This window comes from Xiphophorus maculatus, chromosome 19 (genome assembly GCF_002775205.1).
Source record: "Xiphophorus maculatus strain JP 163 A chromosome 19, X_maculatus-5.0-male, whole genome shotgun sequence".
Lineage (NCBI taxonomy): Eukaryota > Metazoa > Chordata > Actinopteri > Cyprinodontiformes > Poeciliidae > Xiphophorus > Xiphophorus maculatus.
In genome coordinates this window covers 21245381-21263575 of record NC_036461.1, presented here as the reverse complement: position 1 = coordinate 21263575, position 18195 = coordinate 21245381, and the positions used below count along the sequence as shown (strand labels likewise).

Below are 18195 nucleotides of genomic sequence, written 5' to 3'. Positions count from 1 at the left end.
GGGACAGAGACACGTTACCTCACTGCGTGATTCAACCAATCGCCGTCATTGTGTTTACACTGCGCTGCATAAAATCCGTTTTCGCCCTGTGATCATCGCGCTCATCCGCCCGGCGGCTCTCTGTGAAGAGCGGTTACCTTGTGTAAGCAAGAAAACGGACAAATTGAGAAGTAGCTTTGTGACCCGATCTCTTCCTCGCAATAAACGGATGCGCAAAGTTTTTTTCTAAAGCTCAACAGTGGGCCGCCACAGAGATTTCTTTTTTTTTACCCACTTCTTCTGTTCTTATTCAGCGCCAACAAATATCAACAGATTCAGTTGTCATGAACTGATTGATCGGAGAATGTTCCATTGTTTATAAGTCTGGCGGTTACTTGTCCCTCCACCAGGCTAAGCGTTGTTTATTTTAAATGGTTTATTTTGTTTATTTCATTTTAGTTTAAAATAACACAACAGCAAAAGCTATACTATCCAGTTTTTCATTATGAACATATTTTTTGGCATATTTGGAACCCCATATTTTCTAACTACCAATTAACATACACCATAAAGACCATTAGACTTCCTTTGCCAGTCAAAGATAATAGTGACTGGACAGTGAGGCAAACATCCCTTCGATCAGCAAATATTTAACTCAAGATATTTTAGTTAGTCTTTTGTTTAATATTTGATTAAATATTAATAAAAAAACATTTTGGTGCATCCATCATCAATAAGATTGCTACCTACTGGTCTTTACTCTGACACAATCACATCACATATGCACTTGTGATACACATCAGTCCAAAAGCAAAATATTTTTTGTTTCTGGACTGAATCAACTTTTACAACTCCAAATTGTAGCTTTTTGATTGGTTGACAGTCATAATGGGTGTCTCAGGACTTCTTGAGGTTTGCCTTTCTGTTTGTTTTCTTTTATTGAATATGCGGCTGCTGCAATCGCCACGTCTTTGAATGCTTTGCACAAAATGGAAGCACAAAAAGAAAGTCCCTTTTCAAATAGTACATTACATTGCACTTACAAATAGCTGCATACAAAAAGGAAACAAGTGAAAACAGCACCTGACAGCCGCCTGACAAGCGTAGGAGTTGTGATGGGTTCCTAAGACGCTCTAACTGTTCAGAGAAACTTTACCAGCGAAAGAAAAACGCCAGCTGAATGTTTTCTGGGTGATAATCAAAGCAGAGATGAAAGGCGCCAAAGTAGCAAAATACATTTTCAAAATGTGTAAGATGTGCCAACATGTGATGCTTTAGCCGAGCAATAGAAAAGTAGCTAGGTAAGTAATCCTGGTTACATTTAGAAAACACTGCTGCATTTGCCTAAAAAAAATCAGAAGTTTGCACAAAGATGTAGCAGTGACGTCACATCCAACTTCAACATTTTCCTGTTGGAGTCTGAAAACCAGCACTGTACCACTGACGCACATAATGTACGACAGCGTATTGGAGCCATGGTACACAGAAGAGAGACGCAAAAACAAAACTCAAATTTTGAGATTTATCTCAGAAATGTTAGAGTAAAGAAAAAGAGGAATAAGGAGATTCATCTCGAAATTTTTCTAGAAAAAAACAAGGACATTTCTGTGCTTCAAAAGTCAAAAATGTTATTGTTTTCCTAAAAAATTTCTGAGATTCATTTAAAAAAAAAAATTGGGTTTATTTTGGCAAAAAATGTCACTTTTTTAACTGTTATTTTTGCCATAAAGACGGTAAAGATTTACTGTTTTAGTTTACTTTTTTAAAATCTCCAATAGCCCTACTACGCCGTCCAAGGCGTAGAACCGGTCTTTCTAGACAAACAAACTAGAATTTGATTAAAGAAGACTAAACGTGGCTGGTGTGAATGCTCCCTCAAAGAATGTCTTGACTGCAGCCCTGTAGTCGTTTATTCCTGTTATGATGTGTTTCTTCAAGACAGTTGTGACAGTATTTGATTTTTTTCTGCTGAAACATACATTACATTTCTTTATTGTTTTTCTTCTTCTGCCAGTGGTAGCTGGCTGGTACATTGAACACTCCAGTAAGCAAACCCTACTTTCAAAATACACAAAGAACACCACAACAGATTCTTCTAGCCTTCAAATTGGGGGGGGGGGAAGGAGATCGCAACATGAATACATAACGTCTTCTACTCTGTTTTATCAAACAGCTGCACTGAACTTCCCAAACATTGTTAGATACCGCTAGCAGAATCTGAAGTGGAATGCAATATTAACCAGTATGGCATTCACTTTGATGAGCTAATCCAAAGATATCATCTTAAACCAGATCAGTGTGAGGAACGAGGAAACGACGTGGGCCGCTGGCCAAGCCGGTGAGTGTGAGGAAAATATAGTGACACTCATCCTCACAGTAATTCTGTTGTAAAGGAGTCCGCCAGTCTCCCGATGTAAATTTATTGAGGCGGCTGTAAGGTTTTACAGCCGGTGCTCTGCACTGGATCTGAGAATATTTGCTCAGAGCTGTTGGAAGTTATGATCCCACATTATGTTTCTCGTCACAGAGGAGCCATAACCTCTCCTCGATTATCTTAATTACCGTTAAAACAGCCGCCACAGGCCGAGCCACAGACTACCAGATGGACTGCAGCTTGATAAAAATAAATAAATAAATAAAAGGCTCGTTTCGCGAGCTACAGCAACCAGACCAACACAGAATATATGAAGCAAAATAACACGGGGTTCTGCAGATTGTTTACAAATAAAAAATTAAAATGGTACCTAGATTTATATTCAGCCCCACTGAATCAATAAAACCAAATGTTTAGGACGTCTCTACTAGCTTTGTATATACGAATATCAGTTTTTTGTAAAATAGTTAAAGCTATTTTAGTAGGGTTGGGCGATAAAACAGTAACAATGTATATTGCAACATACTTGATGAATATCAGTAGATAATACGCTTGGGAGAATTTCGATCATTTTCACTGAGTTTGTTTTCTGTGCTGCACTTCTCGCTGCTAGCATCAGCTAACTCACTCACTCTGGTAAGCTAACAAGAACTTGTTGAGTAACATGCGCAGTAGCGACTTCCTGTTGATCCCTCAACGTACACAGGCGTACTTCACTGCTCAGAGGTCCGCGCCTAATTCAGGCAGTGGGTTAGGCATGTCAAATGGGTTAAGGTTAGAGTAAGACCTCAGGTAAGGCCTACATAGGTGAAAGGTCAAGGTCAACGGTTAGGTTCAGGCATAAATAAAACAAAAAATAATTATTGATCTCGACTGACAGGAAATGCTTGTATCGCAAAACGTTTTTTAGCCCTGGCTTGCAGGGTTTTCTGATTTATTTTGTTTGTTTTTTGGGTTTGGTTTTTTTTAGGGACAACAATCTAAAAGCATTTTCAATTGTGACTGAAATAATACGAGAGCGAAAATATCTCCTCGCTCGCCTACTAATCCCCTCAGAGTCAACACGAGACGCATGTGGCCTTTACCAGGCGGCGCCGCTTCATCACTTAGCTTGTGTCAAGATCAACAGATCAACTTTTAGGGAGTGCAACAAAAAGATTAAGGAAGAAACATCTCAAAACGAAGCCCCTCGAGTTTGTTTCCCAACATGGAGTTGATTTTAGTTGCGCGTCTCCCTACAGACGCCGCCGCCTGTCTTTCGTAATGAGCAAAGCTAACAAACCTTCGGAGGGCTCCGACCACAGAGGGAGCTTAATTAAAGAATAATGTGCTTCTGTTGTAATTAATACAGATGTTCGGAGTGATGTGATAATCTAATGCCGACGAAACGTGGCCTGCCTTTTGCGTCGCCTGTCGGAGAGCGAGAGCTATCGTGGCCACTTGGGAGGTAACGTCAAATAAATACCTTGAAATTGGAAATTTAATGTGATTTCACAATCCCGCTCTTCGGCTGCACAACGGTGAGATGTAATTCTCCTCAGGCTTCTGTTTTTGTTTATGTGTGCGAGGAAACGCCGGCAATTACAGGAGTTATTGCAGAAAAACTTATAATTTATCACGTCTGAACTCTTATTCTCTGAATGTCAGTGTACCTTACTTAGAGTGTGTGGTCTCTCTTCTACCAAGCAGTGAAGGAAAACAACAAATTCATAGATCACAAAGTGTGCTGCAGCACCTATTGATGTGAGCGTTCTAGTGAGTAAGCACTAAGAGAAAAACCTAGCCTAGCAGTGCAACACTGCAAGTTAAAGGTCAAGAAGTCTGCATTAGAGTTGTGTGTTTTGGGCTCTACTACATCTACGTCCTAGTCTGATCATCTTTCATTCAAAATATAAAAAATGTACATTGGAAAGACATTGATGGCAAAAGCACTGCTAATCCACCTCATTTCCTTTTGCCACTCCTATTTAACTTTCTGTCAGTGTTTAAAGGCTTTTGTGTTTTAAACAGCTGAAAACACAGCTCAGGATGTATAAAACCTTTAAACTTTGTATATAACATGAAAAGTATAGTGATTTTTTAAAAGTTATTCCTTTTGTGGCTTTAGGACTACCACCGACTGAAACCTTTTCAAAGAGGAAATCTGTACTCCTGGTTCCACGTCTGTGTGGCAAAAACAGCAAAAGCAAAAAAGTGTTTGTTTGGCTCAGGAGAACTGGTTTGCCCAAGGCACCATTAATGCAGAAACCACTGCTGGCACCTGATACGAATAGTATTTAGCAGTCTTTGTGAGTATTCCTAAACTTCCTCTCTAGCAGACGCTCAGCTCAGCCTTAGCTTTGGAGGAGAGGAACATTTGAAATTCTAGTAAATGTCCATATGAAAGGGAATAGAAATGATTCTTAATGTACTTGAATAGGAGCAGCGGCATTTAGGTCTTTCACGCTGCATGCCCTGACAGAGGCTAAAGTGAGTAAGTCGTCATCTCGCATTAAAATTCATATTGTATCACCGACTGGGGCTGAGCCCATTTTCTCCACTGTGCTCTCGCCATGAGCCACACAATAGTCAGGGAGACATCTAATGAGGCAGGAGAAAAAATATTAAGAGGGGAAGTCTTCAGGAGTTGGCTTTCTCAATGGTCGGTCTTCAAATTCAATAAGAAAACCTTTTGACGGAGCTTTAGGCAGGTGGGAAGGAGAGGACAAAAGGAAGAAGGGCCCGGAAGAGTGACTAAGATGGGCTGTGACAATGTCAGCTTTGGTCTGGTCAGCTTGCGTGGATGATGACTGAATATGAGGGCAGCTTATAATAGAAAAAAAAGGATGGGTTTGCCAGGTTATTTAGGAAAATAGCTTATAGCCAATGAAAGCCAAAGAAGCATTCACCCTGGCTGTGGAATTGTGGACTGTATCTTTACTCTCAAGGAGTTTGCTTGTCTGGTCCAAATTTGTTTTGCTATTGCTGGAAAAGTTTTACAACTCCGTGGCTTTTTCAGGAGGGGTGGTGTGAGATGCCAAGGGATGCTTTAAAGCAAGTCCTCCCCAACTCCCGGGCCGCGGACCGATACCAGTCTGTGGACCAATTGTCACCGGGCCGCACAAGAAATAATTCAATATTTCCTTTATGTATTATCTGAGTCTGGAGGATCTTTTACTTTGAAACTCCCTTTACCGGATTCTCTCGGTTACGTCTTGCGCTCCAACATTGAGACACAAGCAACAAAATGCATAAGAAACAGATCAGATTCTTTGTAAAGTTTCTTTGCGAAGGGGAAATGGCCCAGAGAAGAGACAGGAGAATGAATTTATCCCAGTAGGTGGTTCCCACATTCCAAGCCATATGAGGCAACGAAGCCTTCAAACTTCTTCGCCACATAGAGACCAAGCTTGCTGTGCACAAGCAACACTTCGGGTGTCATTGTCTCATCACTCCCAGATGGGACCGTATTGTTGCAGAGAAACAACCTCAGGGCTCCCATTAATTTGTCGTTGTTGTGAGTTAAAATGTTCATGAAAGTAAAATGTTTGTTTTTGTTGTGCATCTGTATCTTATTTTGAAGGTATAAACGTTACCATAGCAACCAGAGTCTGAGAGCATTCGGGCAGGGTTGAGACAAGAGGACAGGAGTGGAGCTTGTGAGTTTTAGGTCTGGTTCACACGGCACGATTAAAGAATTGCTTTTTTCCAAACCTCTGTGACCACACACACGACGATAAAAGTACAACGGGTTCAGTCGGTTCGTGTGTCCAGCCACACGGCAGGAGCAACACACCACACACAACCTGATTCTAGTCACGAACATCTCGATCCCAGAAGAAAATCCCGTAAAACCCCCAACACACCATACATGAATTGAGAATAAACAAACACAGATGACGATATAGAAGCAGTAGCGACAGTTTGTAGACTCATTTTAAGCAAACTAGTCTAAGGGTCAAGCCCTGACTGAAAGAATAGCCTTATCTTTGTATCCTATTTATGTCACGTTAATAAAAGCTGAAAAGTTACCGGCTTTATCAACTGCTGTACCAGTTTCTCTCCTTATCATTTCTGTTGGCATTCCTTGTACAAAATGCTGTTTCCACATATCATCTCTGACTCTCGGTTGGCCATGTCAGCTGTTGGGGATTCCCCGCCATGCTCACAGCGCTTTCTTATTGGCTACCTGTCACATTTAACAGGCTGGGTTCTCCAGATCAACAAATCTCTGTGACCGTTTGTTCACCCATAGGTTTGGGTGAGCACCTGTATAAAAGGTGTGTGTGAATACAAATGCCGATGTGATTGCACATGGACTGTTACGCTTTGAATGGAGTATGGGAGAGTCTTCAGTCACCTGGCAAGAAACTTCACCACCTGGCCTGGTGAGGTCAAAGGGATCAGAGGGCTTAGCAACGCTGGTACATGATAGCCTTGCTTCTGACATACTGCCCCAAGGCAGCTGTGGCTACAATGTAGTAGCTTGTCACCAGAAGCGTGTGAATATGTGGATGAATAGGTAAGCGACCAACTGTAGTGTGAAGCGTTTTGTATTCCTCTGCACCTTGATAAAGTGCTATTTTGGATATTCTCATCTTCAACAAAGTGTGTGATGAAGACAATACAAATATATTCTATGCCAGCGGTTTATGCCAATGGGATAATCCCCCTCATTTGCTTTTGCTGCTTTTCTGTAAATCTCTCTATGTCAGAAGGCGTTGGAGTCAATGATCGATTGCAGAGATGGTTGGAATTTCCTCCTCCTCTCTGCTCTTTGGTCCAGCTCTGCATCCATGAAGCCTCCTTTTCAACTTCTCTGGGATTTTGTCCTGCGTCCGGTATAATTTGAGATTTAAGATGATGCTCCGGGTTGTAAAAACAATACATACATTAGATGCCATGGGTATGCATCATAACAATTGACCAAAAGTAAAAAGGTAAGAGTAAGTCTACAAAAAGAACAAATCAGAACTAACATAACAAGAGCGACTCTACCGTGAAGCCACCATTTATACATGAGGCGACAAGCAAGCTGTCCATGTTCAGGATTGTACTAGATCCTGGATTCAAGTGTCTGAAATTAGATTCTTACAGAAAGTAGTAAGGCTCATTTTTAGAGACAAAGTGAGTCAAGGAGGTTTGGACATCTGATCAGGATTCCTCTCTTTGGAGGTTTTCAAGGAACATCCTACTTTGGGGAGACCCAGGGTCCAAGTCTCAGTATTTGCTGGAATATAAAATATCCCTTCTGGCATGGTGCGTCCCCAGAATCACCTGGAAACCTGTTACTCTGTGACCCAATCTCAGACAAACAGAAGACCACTGATGAAGACATGGATTGTCACTAGATTTAAAAAAGTACGAATGTTTGCATAGTCACTTGTTTTCTTCTCTTCAGGAGATTCTGGAGGCTCTTCCCTCTGCCTCAGTCATGAACCAAGCAGAAAACAGATTTTACCTTTGACCTTGTGGCTTCACATGGTTTAACCTTTGCTGCCTTTGATAGTCTTGAGCCAACTCACCATCTGGTTAGGGTTTTTTTGTTTGTTTTTTTTAGTGTAAGGCTATTAAAAAAAATCAATTTGCAAAGTTTGCAATTGCTTCTGATTGCTTTTGTACTGCAGCTAATTGCAGTCCTCCTGCGCCACTAAAGCTCAAGGTTTGGTTTCCATTTCATTATATGCAAAAAGCTTCTTTTTTTCCCCAAAAAGAACTTGAACCTCAGGGAACCTTAGGTATAATTTAGGGAATTATTCCTGCATATTTTATAATAGAAAGACTTACATAATCTTTTTTTTAGCCCTTTATAACACTAATCTAGCATGTTTATAGAGTAAAACCGTCCATGGGATTTCATACTTATCAGCTTTTAATAACCTGTCCTGTTTGTTTATTTATACACAGATTTTTTTTTTTGTAAACCTTATTAATAATCCTGCCAACAAGCTTGTATTTACAATCACGGGCGATGAAAGAGCAACGCACGGAACAAATCTACAGCCAGACCCGGACATTTTAATCTCCACTTGACATTAACTCATGCAATTTTATCAAACAGCTGCTTGAAGCCAAGGATCATCTTCCTGTTTCTGTGCATCACTAATTACATATTTACACACACACACACACACACACACACCCGCCCACCCCTGCAGAAGTAATTTTAAATGCTGGTTGTTTGGTGTCAGCCATCTTGTTTGAAATTGTTTCAAGGCAGAAGGATTTGGGATATTTGCAAAAAGGAAGAATTTCTGCTCTGGTGTTAGTCTGTGTTTTGTGAGCGGGAACAGGGCGCAACACCTGTCATGACTGGCTTGATGCTGCCCCCTAGTGGCAGCACTGAGTATTTAACTCATTTACAGTTTCTTCCATTTGCTGAGACACTAAAATTAAAACTGCCTCTGAATTAAAGGGGAGTAAAGTGTCTAAAAAAAATTATACTCTAAAAATTTAAATATTTTATAAAATTAAATTATTATAATGATTAAAAAGTAGTTTTCCCAAACAGGACTCTAATAAAAACATATTTGCTAATGTATATTTTAAATTGTCTTCAGACAAAATATGTGCATATTATGGCATTTTAAAAATGTATTTTTTTACTACAATATTACTACTTCATTCAGGATAAAGATTCACTTTTTCAAATATGATTTTCAATATGAAACTTGCAATAAAAGTAATATTTACAGTAGGTGTTGTGTAAATTAAAATGATGGTGGACCATAAATGGTCCAACAGGCTCAGTAGATGGACAATGTCAGAAAATTGTGCAATGTTAAGGTTAACAGAAGGCAAATCATGTTCAGTGTGTCTATTTTTCTAAAATCATCATTTTGGATTTTTCTTCATATGACTGCTGCTACAGTCAGATTTATTTCCTGTGGTTAAATTAAGATTAGAAACCAAATAAAGAAAATAGTTTGATGCATTTTTTGATCATTTCCTCTGGTTTTTCTGGAGTACAACAAAACTTTAAGCACTCAAAACAAGCATCACAGCAAATACAAGATTTTATTTTAGATACAAGAAAATGAGATCACTTACACTTTTGAAATGATGTTAGCATAAAAACAGAAGAAAGAATGTCTCATTTGTAAAGTTGGCTTTTCCAGACCTACAGTTTCAGTTCAACAAATACTCAAGCGGCACATTTTCTCTTCTGTACTGATTCTAGTACAGTATGCTCAACACCTTTACTTATTATTATTATTATACAACTCAAACACACCAACGGGTCAACTTTCTTATTCTCTCTTAGTAGGAAGCAGGAAATCAGCTCCCCCTACTGGCCACATCATGACACTTTGAGTCCGGTGAATCTGATTAATGGCAGTCTTCACTCAGCTGCCCTTAAGATGCCGCCATTTATTTATTTTTATTTTTTTAACTTTGCCACTCTTGAATTTGACAAACGGGATTGGAAGCGAAGCCAGTGAAGGCGGCGGAGGGAGACGTTCCTCACTCTGTGTTTACACGTCTTCCAACAGTAGCAGCAGCAGAGACGGCAGGCCCGTTTCTCAAACACACACACACACACACACGTTACCAAAAGTAAACTCTGGTACTAAGTCTTAGCTGAAGCTAGTGGTTATTGAGCTCCAGCTGTTGGCGTTCGCCTCATTTGGCCATGGAAGACGCCACCTCCTTCTCCAGACTCTGAGCGAAGCGGTGGTTGAGGAAGAGGAGCTGGCCGTGAGGAAGCAGGCGGCTGAGCAGAACGTCGATCCGGCTGCTCTTCAGCAGGACCTGGAGGAGAACGGTTGCTACGGTGACAATTTGCTAACAGAGAGGTAGTTTGTTTTGTTTTTTTTTTACAGGAGAAGAATTTATTTATGTTTCTGAAACAGAGTAACTAACATGTTTAGGATCCGTTAATGTCAAACATGCCCACAGAATGATGCTGCCACCACCGCCAGACGTTACAGGAAGGATGGATTTCTCAAGTAGGATAAGATTTCCTTAAAGGTCAGAGATCTATTTGAGTTTCATCTCAACGCAGAGTGACAGATCTCAGAAACAAACAAAAAGGGCGTGCCGTCGTGGCGGAGGGGTTAGCGCGACCCACATTCAGAGGCAACGTGGCCTCAACGCGGCTGTCGCAGGTTCGACTCCTGGACCCGACGACGTTTACCGCATGTCTTCCCCCTTTCCTTCCCCCCTTTCCTGTCAGCCTACTTTGAAAAAAGGGAGACTAGAGCCCACAAAAAGACCCCATGTGGGGCGATAAAAAAAAAAAAAAAAAAAAGCTTTTCCGTCAAACGCTCAATTTTCCCACCATTCTTTCAACTTTTGAATTAAGTGGTTTACTGAAGTTTGAGTAAAATTTACTTATGTATTTAAGACAAAATTCACACCGAATCCCTTGTTTTTGGTTGATCAGCCGATACAGACGTCTGGAAATCAGCCCCACTGTTGCCGACTCTGCCACTATATTTAGCCATTTTTCAGATTTATACAAATATATATTGTTGCTATATTGAGTGACTTTACAGGCAAAAAAAGAAGAAAAAAAAAAGATTTTCAGCTGGACTTGGTGGGTCGGGATTTTTAAAGATCAGTGATCAGCCAGAAAACTGCATTCGGTGAATAGATCAGTTATTAGTTTGTGAAAGGACGCAACTAAAAAAATGGTTGTACATGTTTCGAGGAGAAATTAAAAGTTAAAGTGGTTTCTTAAAACACTGAAAAGAGAGAAATTTGGAGATTGTCATCATTTATGACAAGAAGATAAAAGATTGTTTCATCTCCATTAAGTTTGTTACAACTACACACTACGTGGAATAGGAATCTGGGCTGGCAGTAAGAAATCCAAAGCCATAAGAAGTACTGTACTGTGCCATTTACTATCATAGCAGCATCATGCACCTGGACATGATCAGAAAACGTTCTATATAAAAAAGTTTCAACATCTTCTATCCAGGACCACATTTGAACCACAGTTTTAACCAAATGTTTCTTTACCCTGCCTCCTGCTCACCTCGCTGCCCTGCCCCAGCATGTGCAGGTTGTCCAGACAGTGCCTGGTCAGGTTTCTTAAGATGTCCTCAGCCAGCAGCAGGTTGTCGTGAGGCTCACAGGCCAGCGTGAAGCCCAGGCTCTGGACCCCCAGCCACAGGACGCTCATTTCCTCAGAGAAAGGGTCGCCCGCTCTCAGACGCACCACCCCACTGTCTGCGTCCTGCAGGACCAGAGCCTCGTCGCCTGGCACCGCGTCCACCAGCTGCCGACCACTAGCCTCCCGCGACAGGGAGACGGCACTTCGGACCCGCCTTCGTAGGAGAAACGGCATCACAGTTACTTAGACATTGTTCATTTCAAATGAAAATAGCTCAGAATAGCAAAATAAATGTTTCTCCTCATACTTTTCTTTACAAACTTTAACATAAAATGCAAAAAAAAAGAAGCTTTTTTCTAATATGTGCGTTTACAGTAGCTGGAGATCATTGGAGCCTAAACACTGCCCCCTACTGGCTAACCAGTGTAACACACTGCCCCCTACTGGCTAACCAGTGCATTGCATTGCAGTTTGTTTGTTTTTTTTTTTTTTGCCAAGTCCACATTTCAGTATTTAGGCCAAAATGCTGAGGACTTGAAGAACATCTTGTTCATTTTTCCATAGTAAGAGACATTTGCAAGTAAAATAATTGTTATATTGCATTAATTTTATGTTAGGTGAGGAAATTTGAGTTGATTTAAGCATAGGTTAGACCAGGGGTGGGCACTCCTGGTCCTCGAGGGCCGGTGTCCTGCAACTTTTAGATGTATCTCTACTTCAACACACCTGAGTCAAATAATGAGGTCATTAGCAGGACTCTGGAGAACTTGACTGCACTTAGGAGGAGATTCAGCTGTTGGATTCAGGTGTGTTGGACCAGGGAGACATCTAAGAGTTGCAGGACACCGGCCCTCGAGGACCAGGAGTGCCCACCCCTGGGTTAGACCATGTATCAGAGGGCAACTGAGAAAAATGTGAGAACACCAGTATGGAAAATACATATATACAAATATTTATTTTAAATCAAAGCTGAAGCCAAACTGGAACAAGTGGAGCAAGTCGAAGAGAACAGCAATTTTATCCAATGTGTTTTTCTACACTTTTCCAGCAAAGACATTGACCGACTTCTTCCACAAACAAGGAAGAGGTTTGCTGTTTGAAGTAGCCAATCAGGCGTCACGGTCTGTATAGAAGCAGCCCTGATCCCGCCCACTGAGTTTAAATTAATTCACGAAGTGCTTCAGCAGATGAATAGGGGTTGGCGATATGGACTTAAAATGTCATCACAATATTTTGTAGTACTGTTGTGGTAACAATAAAAAACATTTAAAACAAAACTATTACAAATTTTTGTAAGAATTCACGGAGCAACTAACATATGCTGCATATTGAAACACTTCGCTACTTCAAAGAAGTTTCTTTCTTCAAGACGCCACATAAAGAAAGAAAGAAATGTGATTCATATCTCTAACCTGCATATTGAAACTTCATTTAATCTGATTTTTGCATCTTGTGAAGCTCTTGAGGGAAAAAACTGCACAAAAATATTTTTGGTCCATTTTATTTCAACATTAACTGGAATTTATCGTGACAAACTATGAATCAAAAATCTTGTAAGAAATTGATCACGATATTGATATTAGAAATGTCCGCCCCTACACGGGAACATTAAATAATTGATCAAGTCATTAAAATTCTGAAATGAAATCAACACATTCATTATATGAAGCACAAATATTAATTATATTTCTAATAAATTATTTCAGTGTTTTCCGTTTTAATAAATTAATGACATTTAAATCACTTCATAAGTTCTTTATTGTAAGCTGTCACTTCTCACTCCACATAACTTTAGTGTTTGATGCATTTAATGAACAGAAGAAAAAAAATCTGAATTCTGAATATGTTGGAGAATAACCAATCATTAAAGGACCCATGCAAGGATTACACACCTGGATTATACATGTGGGTTTGTGTGACCACAAAACAGGACAAATACATTCCTGTGGTGAAAACGACAGGTGTCACTCTTGTTTGGGATTCATAATTAATAACTACTCCCAGCGTACTCACCTGGCCACCACGGAAACCTTCTCCTTCTGCAGGAGTCTCCTCTCCTCCGGGGTGAACTCGCGTTGTTGTTTGGACAGAACCACCTCGTCTGGACCGAAGAGCCGGGAGTAAAGCACCCGACTCTCCCCGGCGGACAGAGCGCCGACTGGGCACACGGTGTGGATCAGGAAGCACCGCACCATTTCTCTAAAACGTCTTTCAAAAACTTCTAAGACGCCGCTCGGGTTCTAGGAACCATTTCAAAGAGCCACTTTGCATCCTCGGGATCTTTAACTTCCGCGTTGGTCAGGTGATCACTTGACCGGGTTGTTGCAATGCGATGTTTTAACCAGCAGAGGGTGCTCGAGATTTTTACATTTTTGTCTATTGTTTATTAAACGGATTAAAATGTACATATGCACATACAGTCAAACATTTATATATTTACATCTATATAAAGGTGTTTTGTTTCTACACAAAAGAAGTTCTAAAATGTAAGAAAGTCTACAGAAAGCTGACTGTCACCAGAAGACAAGCAGAGCCAACTGGTTATCAAGCAGCTGCTGCTTCTTCAGAGAGGCCCTGCTCAGTTAATGTGTGTGTGTGTGTGTGTGTGTGTGTTAGAGGTTAAACTGCTGTGACAGCGATAAAAAGAAAGACCACATTCATTTCTCCATTGCGGTCGTCTTCTCGTATTCTTTCCTGACAAACCCACAACCATTGAAATGCAGAAGTCATGAGGATGTTTGTGTTCCTGGAGTGTCTCATTCACCCAGACTGGAACAGGATGATACATGTATTCAATTCAGAAAAATCCATTACTGTTTAGAGGGCCGCAACTAATTCGAAATGTCTTTAAAAAGTGACTTTTTCCATGTTACAAAAGTAGGGTCATGTGACTTTAATGTAATGTGTCAGGTTATGTGCTGCCTACACCAAGTTACAACGTATGTGTTGTGTGTTCAGAGCGGAATAGTAACATGACATTTTACAAATCGTCAAAAAAAATTTACATTTTGTTGTAATGTGGCAAAACGACCTTCTTGTTTGTTTTGTTCCTTACATGGTTTGGGACAAAAATGCAAACACATGGGTTTGGGCAAACCACCATTAGGGCTTCAATCACAAGGGCCACTCTAAGGAAGCCACATCGTCATGTTGCATGAAACAGAACATGTGTGGGTGAAGAGCATCTCTGTGACACCTTATGCACATTTTCCTCAGCTAAAAGTCAACCACTACAGCTAATAATTAACCAAATATTTCCGTGATCATTCAATGTGAAAGTGAAGCCAAGTCGCTCTGCCTGACTCCGCTACAGCTGTTTAACGCGAGCCGCTTCTCAATCCGGGGTCTCATCGACTCGCAAAGGCAACAAGCGTGAGAGCCGCGCAGCAGTTCGTGTCTGGCTCCCCACAAGAAAAAACACTTAACCAGAGTTTCATTGTTTTGATCTGTGAGTCACATTTCCATGTGATGAAACATACCAGCTGAGTAAGAAGAACAGGATGTGGTGAAGGGAAGGGCCGCCGGCCAGTTCCATGGACCAATCAGGACGAGGCGCGCCAGTTTGAAATAGAGAAAGCTTAAAAACTGCACGTTTCAGCATTTATTTATTTATTTTGGTCTGCTGTGCGCATTCTTGACAAGGCGGAATGAAAACATCCTCGGCATGTGACAATATCATCAATCGCAAAAGAGACGATGTGCAGAAAGCGCCGGTTCCTGAAAAACCCTCAGAAGCAAAGTTCATTCCTGCACGCCCACGGGCCACACCGTGCCTGGGCTGCATGCTTTGATTGACGGGTTGCAAGGCTGGTTGATTTACTGGCTGGTTTGTCAGTTTACTGTCAACGCCTCAGCAACCCGGTGGTTACAGGTCGCAGCAAGGCTGGAGGTTTTTTGGTGCCAGGTTCAGCCTTGTATCATTTCAGTTTTCTGTGTAAGTACATGCAAAGGGCAGCTTCTGTCCTACGTACATATCGTCACCTTCTTAAAATAATCGCCCAAGTAATTTTTGATACAAATGGCCTAAATTGTTTTTGCCTAAATCATCTTTAAGGCCATTATTTCAGAAGGGTGACAACATACAGAATCAATTGAATAGAACCTTTGTGACAACTTGAAGTAGGCTGATATATCCCAACACATCACAGCTAATTTAAGAACAGACATCAGGCCATAAGCTGCATTTCCATGACAAACATGCATGTTGATACTCTGCTGATGTCAAAATATTTAAAATTCACATATCCATTAAATAACAAATCCAGGTAACTAAAAATCAAATGATTTTTTTTCTAGAAGAGATTTATACAGTTTATATAACCTAGTAAAATCCAGTCCCTTGTTCTGCCCACACTGAGCGTCTGGACCCTCTGCTACTGAGAGATGAGTGCTTTCTGGAGCCGTGGACGCTGTCGAGGTTTTAAATGACTGGATCTGATTTGACCTAATCGCTAACGCTTGACCTTGTGAGCATTTTACTACAACTTTATTTGCTCAATGATTGGACGCGTCACCAGTACGGCCTGAACGTCTTCGTGTCGGCCATGTTTCCAATCCAGCGAACAACAGCAAAAAAAAAATGTATCTTTACTTTATCAACTTTATCAAAAATGTTAAAAGTGTTTTCAGTCAAGCCAGTGCCAGTAAAACAACCAAGCTTTGTCATTTTTCATAGGGAGCGGTCCGGCTTTGGGTTGAGGCTTTTTATGGCTGCGGTCAAGCTGCATATCGTCAAAACCTGATCAGAAAACGACGCTGGGATGTTTTTATGTACAAAACTGCACTTGCTTTCCCTTTAAAAATGCCAGAATTGATCAGAATTTGCTCAGATTAATTGATTTCAAAGTAATAATCCTTCACTGAGGTCAAAGCATTTTCATCTATCGGGGAATTTAACGTGTCTTTAAAGACTTTCCTAGTTTGACATTGGGTCAATTTATTTTTATATGTCCTTGTAATGAGTGACTGTGTGCTTTCTTGATCAGTTCTTGTAAGACTCAAATATGTGTTTTTCTAACACTTGCTCTCCACTGAAAAAAAATCTTAAAAATTTTATGTACTTTCTAGGGCAAATATCTTAGTACACGTGAAGGAAGACAAAACTAACTTACAGGTAACTTGTTCTAAGTCAATAATTCCTTAATGCTGATGAGAAACACTCATTCCACTGGAACATTATTTTACTTATGACATTTTTCCTTTGTTATAGATGAAATAATCTGCCAGTGGAACTAGTACATGTTTTTAAATGATTGACTTAAAACAAGCTCTGGTCTTGCTGAAAAGCTTTTGTCTCATTTCAGGTGTACTAAGATAGAAAATGGACCAAAACTACTTTGAAAGATTTTGTGTTTGTGCAGCGTCTAGGATGGGTCACGTTTCCGACAACACGTGCTCTGAATATTTGTTTTGTTTCTTTAACGGGAGAACTGTTAAACTCTCGTCAAGGCCCGTCATGCAGCCAGGGTCTGCCTCCAAAGAAAGGAATGTGTGTGTGTGTGTGTGTGCGTGCGTGCGTGCGTGTGTGTCGGAGGAGGGAGCGGACACGTGCTGGAACAAAGAGGCCACGCCCCACGCTGGCTGCTGGAGGGAGAATTTGAAAAAAAATAAGAGCAGCTCTGTGTGCAGGAAGACCAGCGGGCCCCGCCAAGCAGAGCAGAGGAGCAAACAAAAGAGCAGATGTGCTACACTTAGAGTTCAAACATGGAAACAAGCTTCTCTACCGGAGGCTCGCTCTGCAGGTTTATGGAGCCGTCTAGATAAGCGGACGTCGGTGGGGAAAAAAACCCCACAAACAAATCTGAAAGTAATTCAAATCTGAACTGAGACTGCAGCTGCTTTGATCCTATAGAAAGAATTTAGTTTCTATTATTAAAGAAACACTTTCCTCAAAGTTTCTGAATCATGAAAGCTTTTAGCTGGGACACTCTGTGGGAAGCATTCACACTGTAAATAATTCACAAACCTATTTCTTACATCAGAGATCAGAAGTTTAGATACACTCCTTAGAGTGTGATGATTTTATATATATATATATATATATATATATATATATATATATGCTCTTTTTCCAGGATGTGGAATATAACTGCAATTATTAATCAATAAGAATTTATTGGTGACTTTCTTTAATCCAAAACAGACTCAAAATGTTCATACATACACCCCATTTCAGGGGAGTCCAAACTTCTTGCCACAAATTTTAGATTTTCTTTTTATTATGGGTCGATACGGCACCACAAAAAAAACAAAAAAACACCTGACTGATGCTACATGACGCGGGTTTCAATCCATCCGTAGCAGAAATGTTTGATTTCTAAGTTTCTCCATCTACTTTTGCAAGATTTTTGCAGGCTATAAGCAGAAGCAACCGATAGCTGTCAGTAACTGACGCAATCCTATTGTAGAATAAGATATGAAATCAATATTTATTATTGATTCCTTCTTGTATTTTTAACACTGGTTTACACCTGATTCCACGTTTTAGAGGAAGTCGTCACCATTTCTTCAGACAGCAGTACTTGTCCCGCCTGCTGCTCTCTCCGGCCCAGGTGCGACTTTTCAGGCAAGATTTCCGGAGCTCGTCCTTCCAGTCTAACTCAATTCATTATTAGGAGCCTGGCCAACAAGGACTGAACTAATAATAATTTTTAAACAAAAAAAAAAAAAAACACAGACTGAACTACTTCGTTCATTTCCCTTGTTGCCATTGCCAAAACTACAGGCAGACAAAAGTGATAAATAAACACAACGTCATCTTTCATGACTTCTTCTGTTCGCTGATTGGCCAGATTGAAATTCA

At 40.5% G+C, this 18195-nt stretch overlaps 1 protein-coding gene across 1 annotated transcript; it reads right to left on the bottom strand.

Moving 5' to 3' along the window:
• Positions 1 to 9330: 9330 nt before the first annotated feature.
• On the bottom strand, positions 9331 to 13696 carry ap5s1 (adaptor related protein complex 5 sigma 1 subunit). The gene is made up of 3 exons (XM_005813183.2): positions 13407 to 13696; positions 11316 to 11607; positions 9331 to 10084 (listed from the first exon to the last, which is right to left on the bottom strand). Exons 1-3 carry the CDS (start codon positions 13586 to 13588, stop codon positions 9956 to 9958), a joined length of 603 nt encoding a protein of 200 aa, XP_005813240.1. The 5' UTR covers positions 13589 to 13696; the 3' UTR covers positions 9331 to 9955.
• Between the last annotated feature and the right edge of the window lie 4499 nt (positions 13697 to 18195).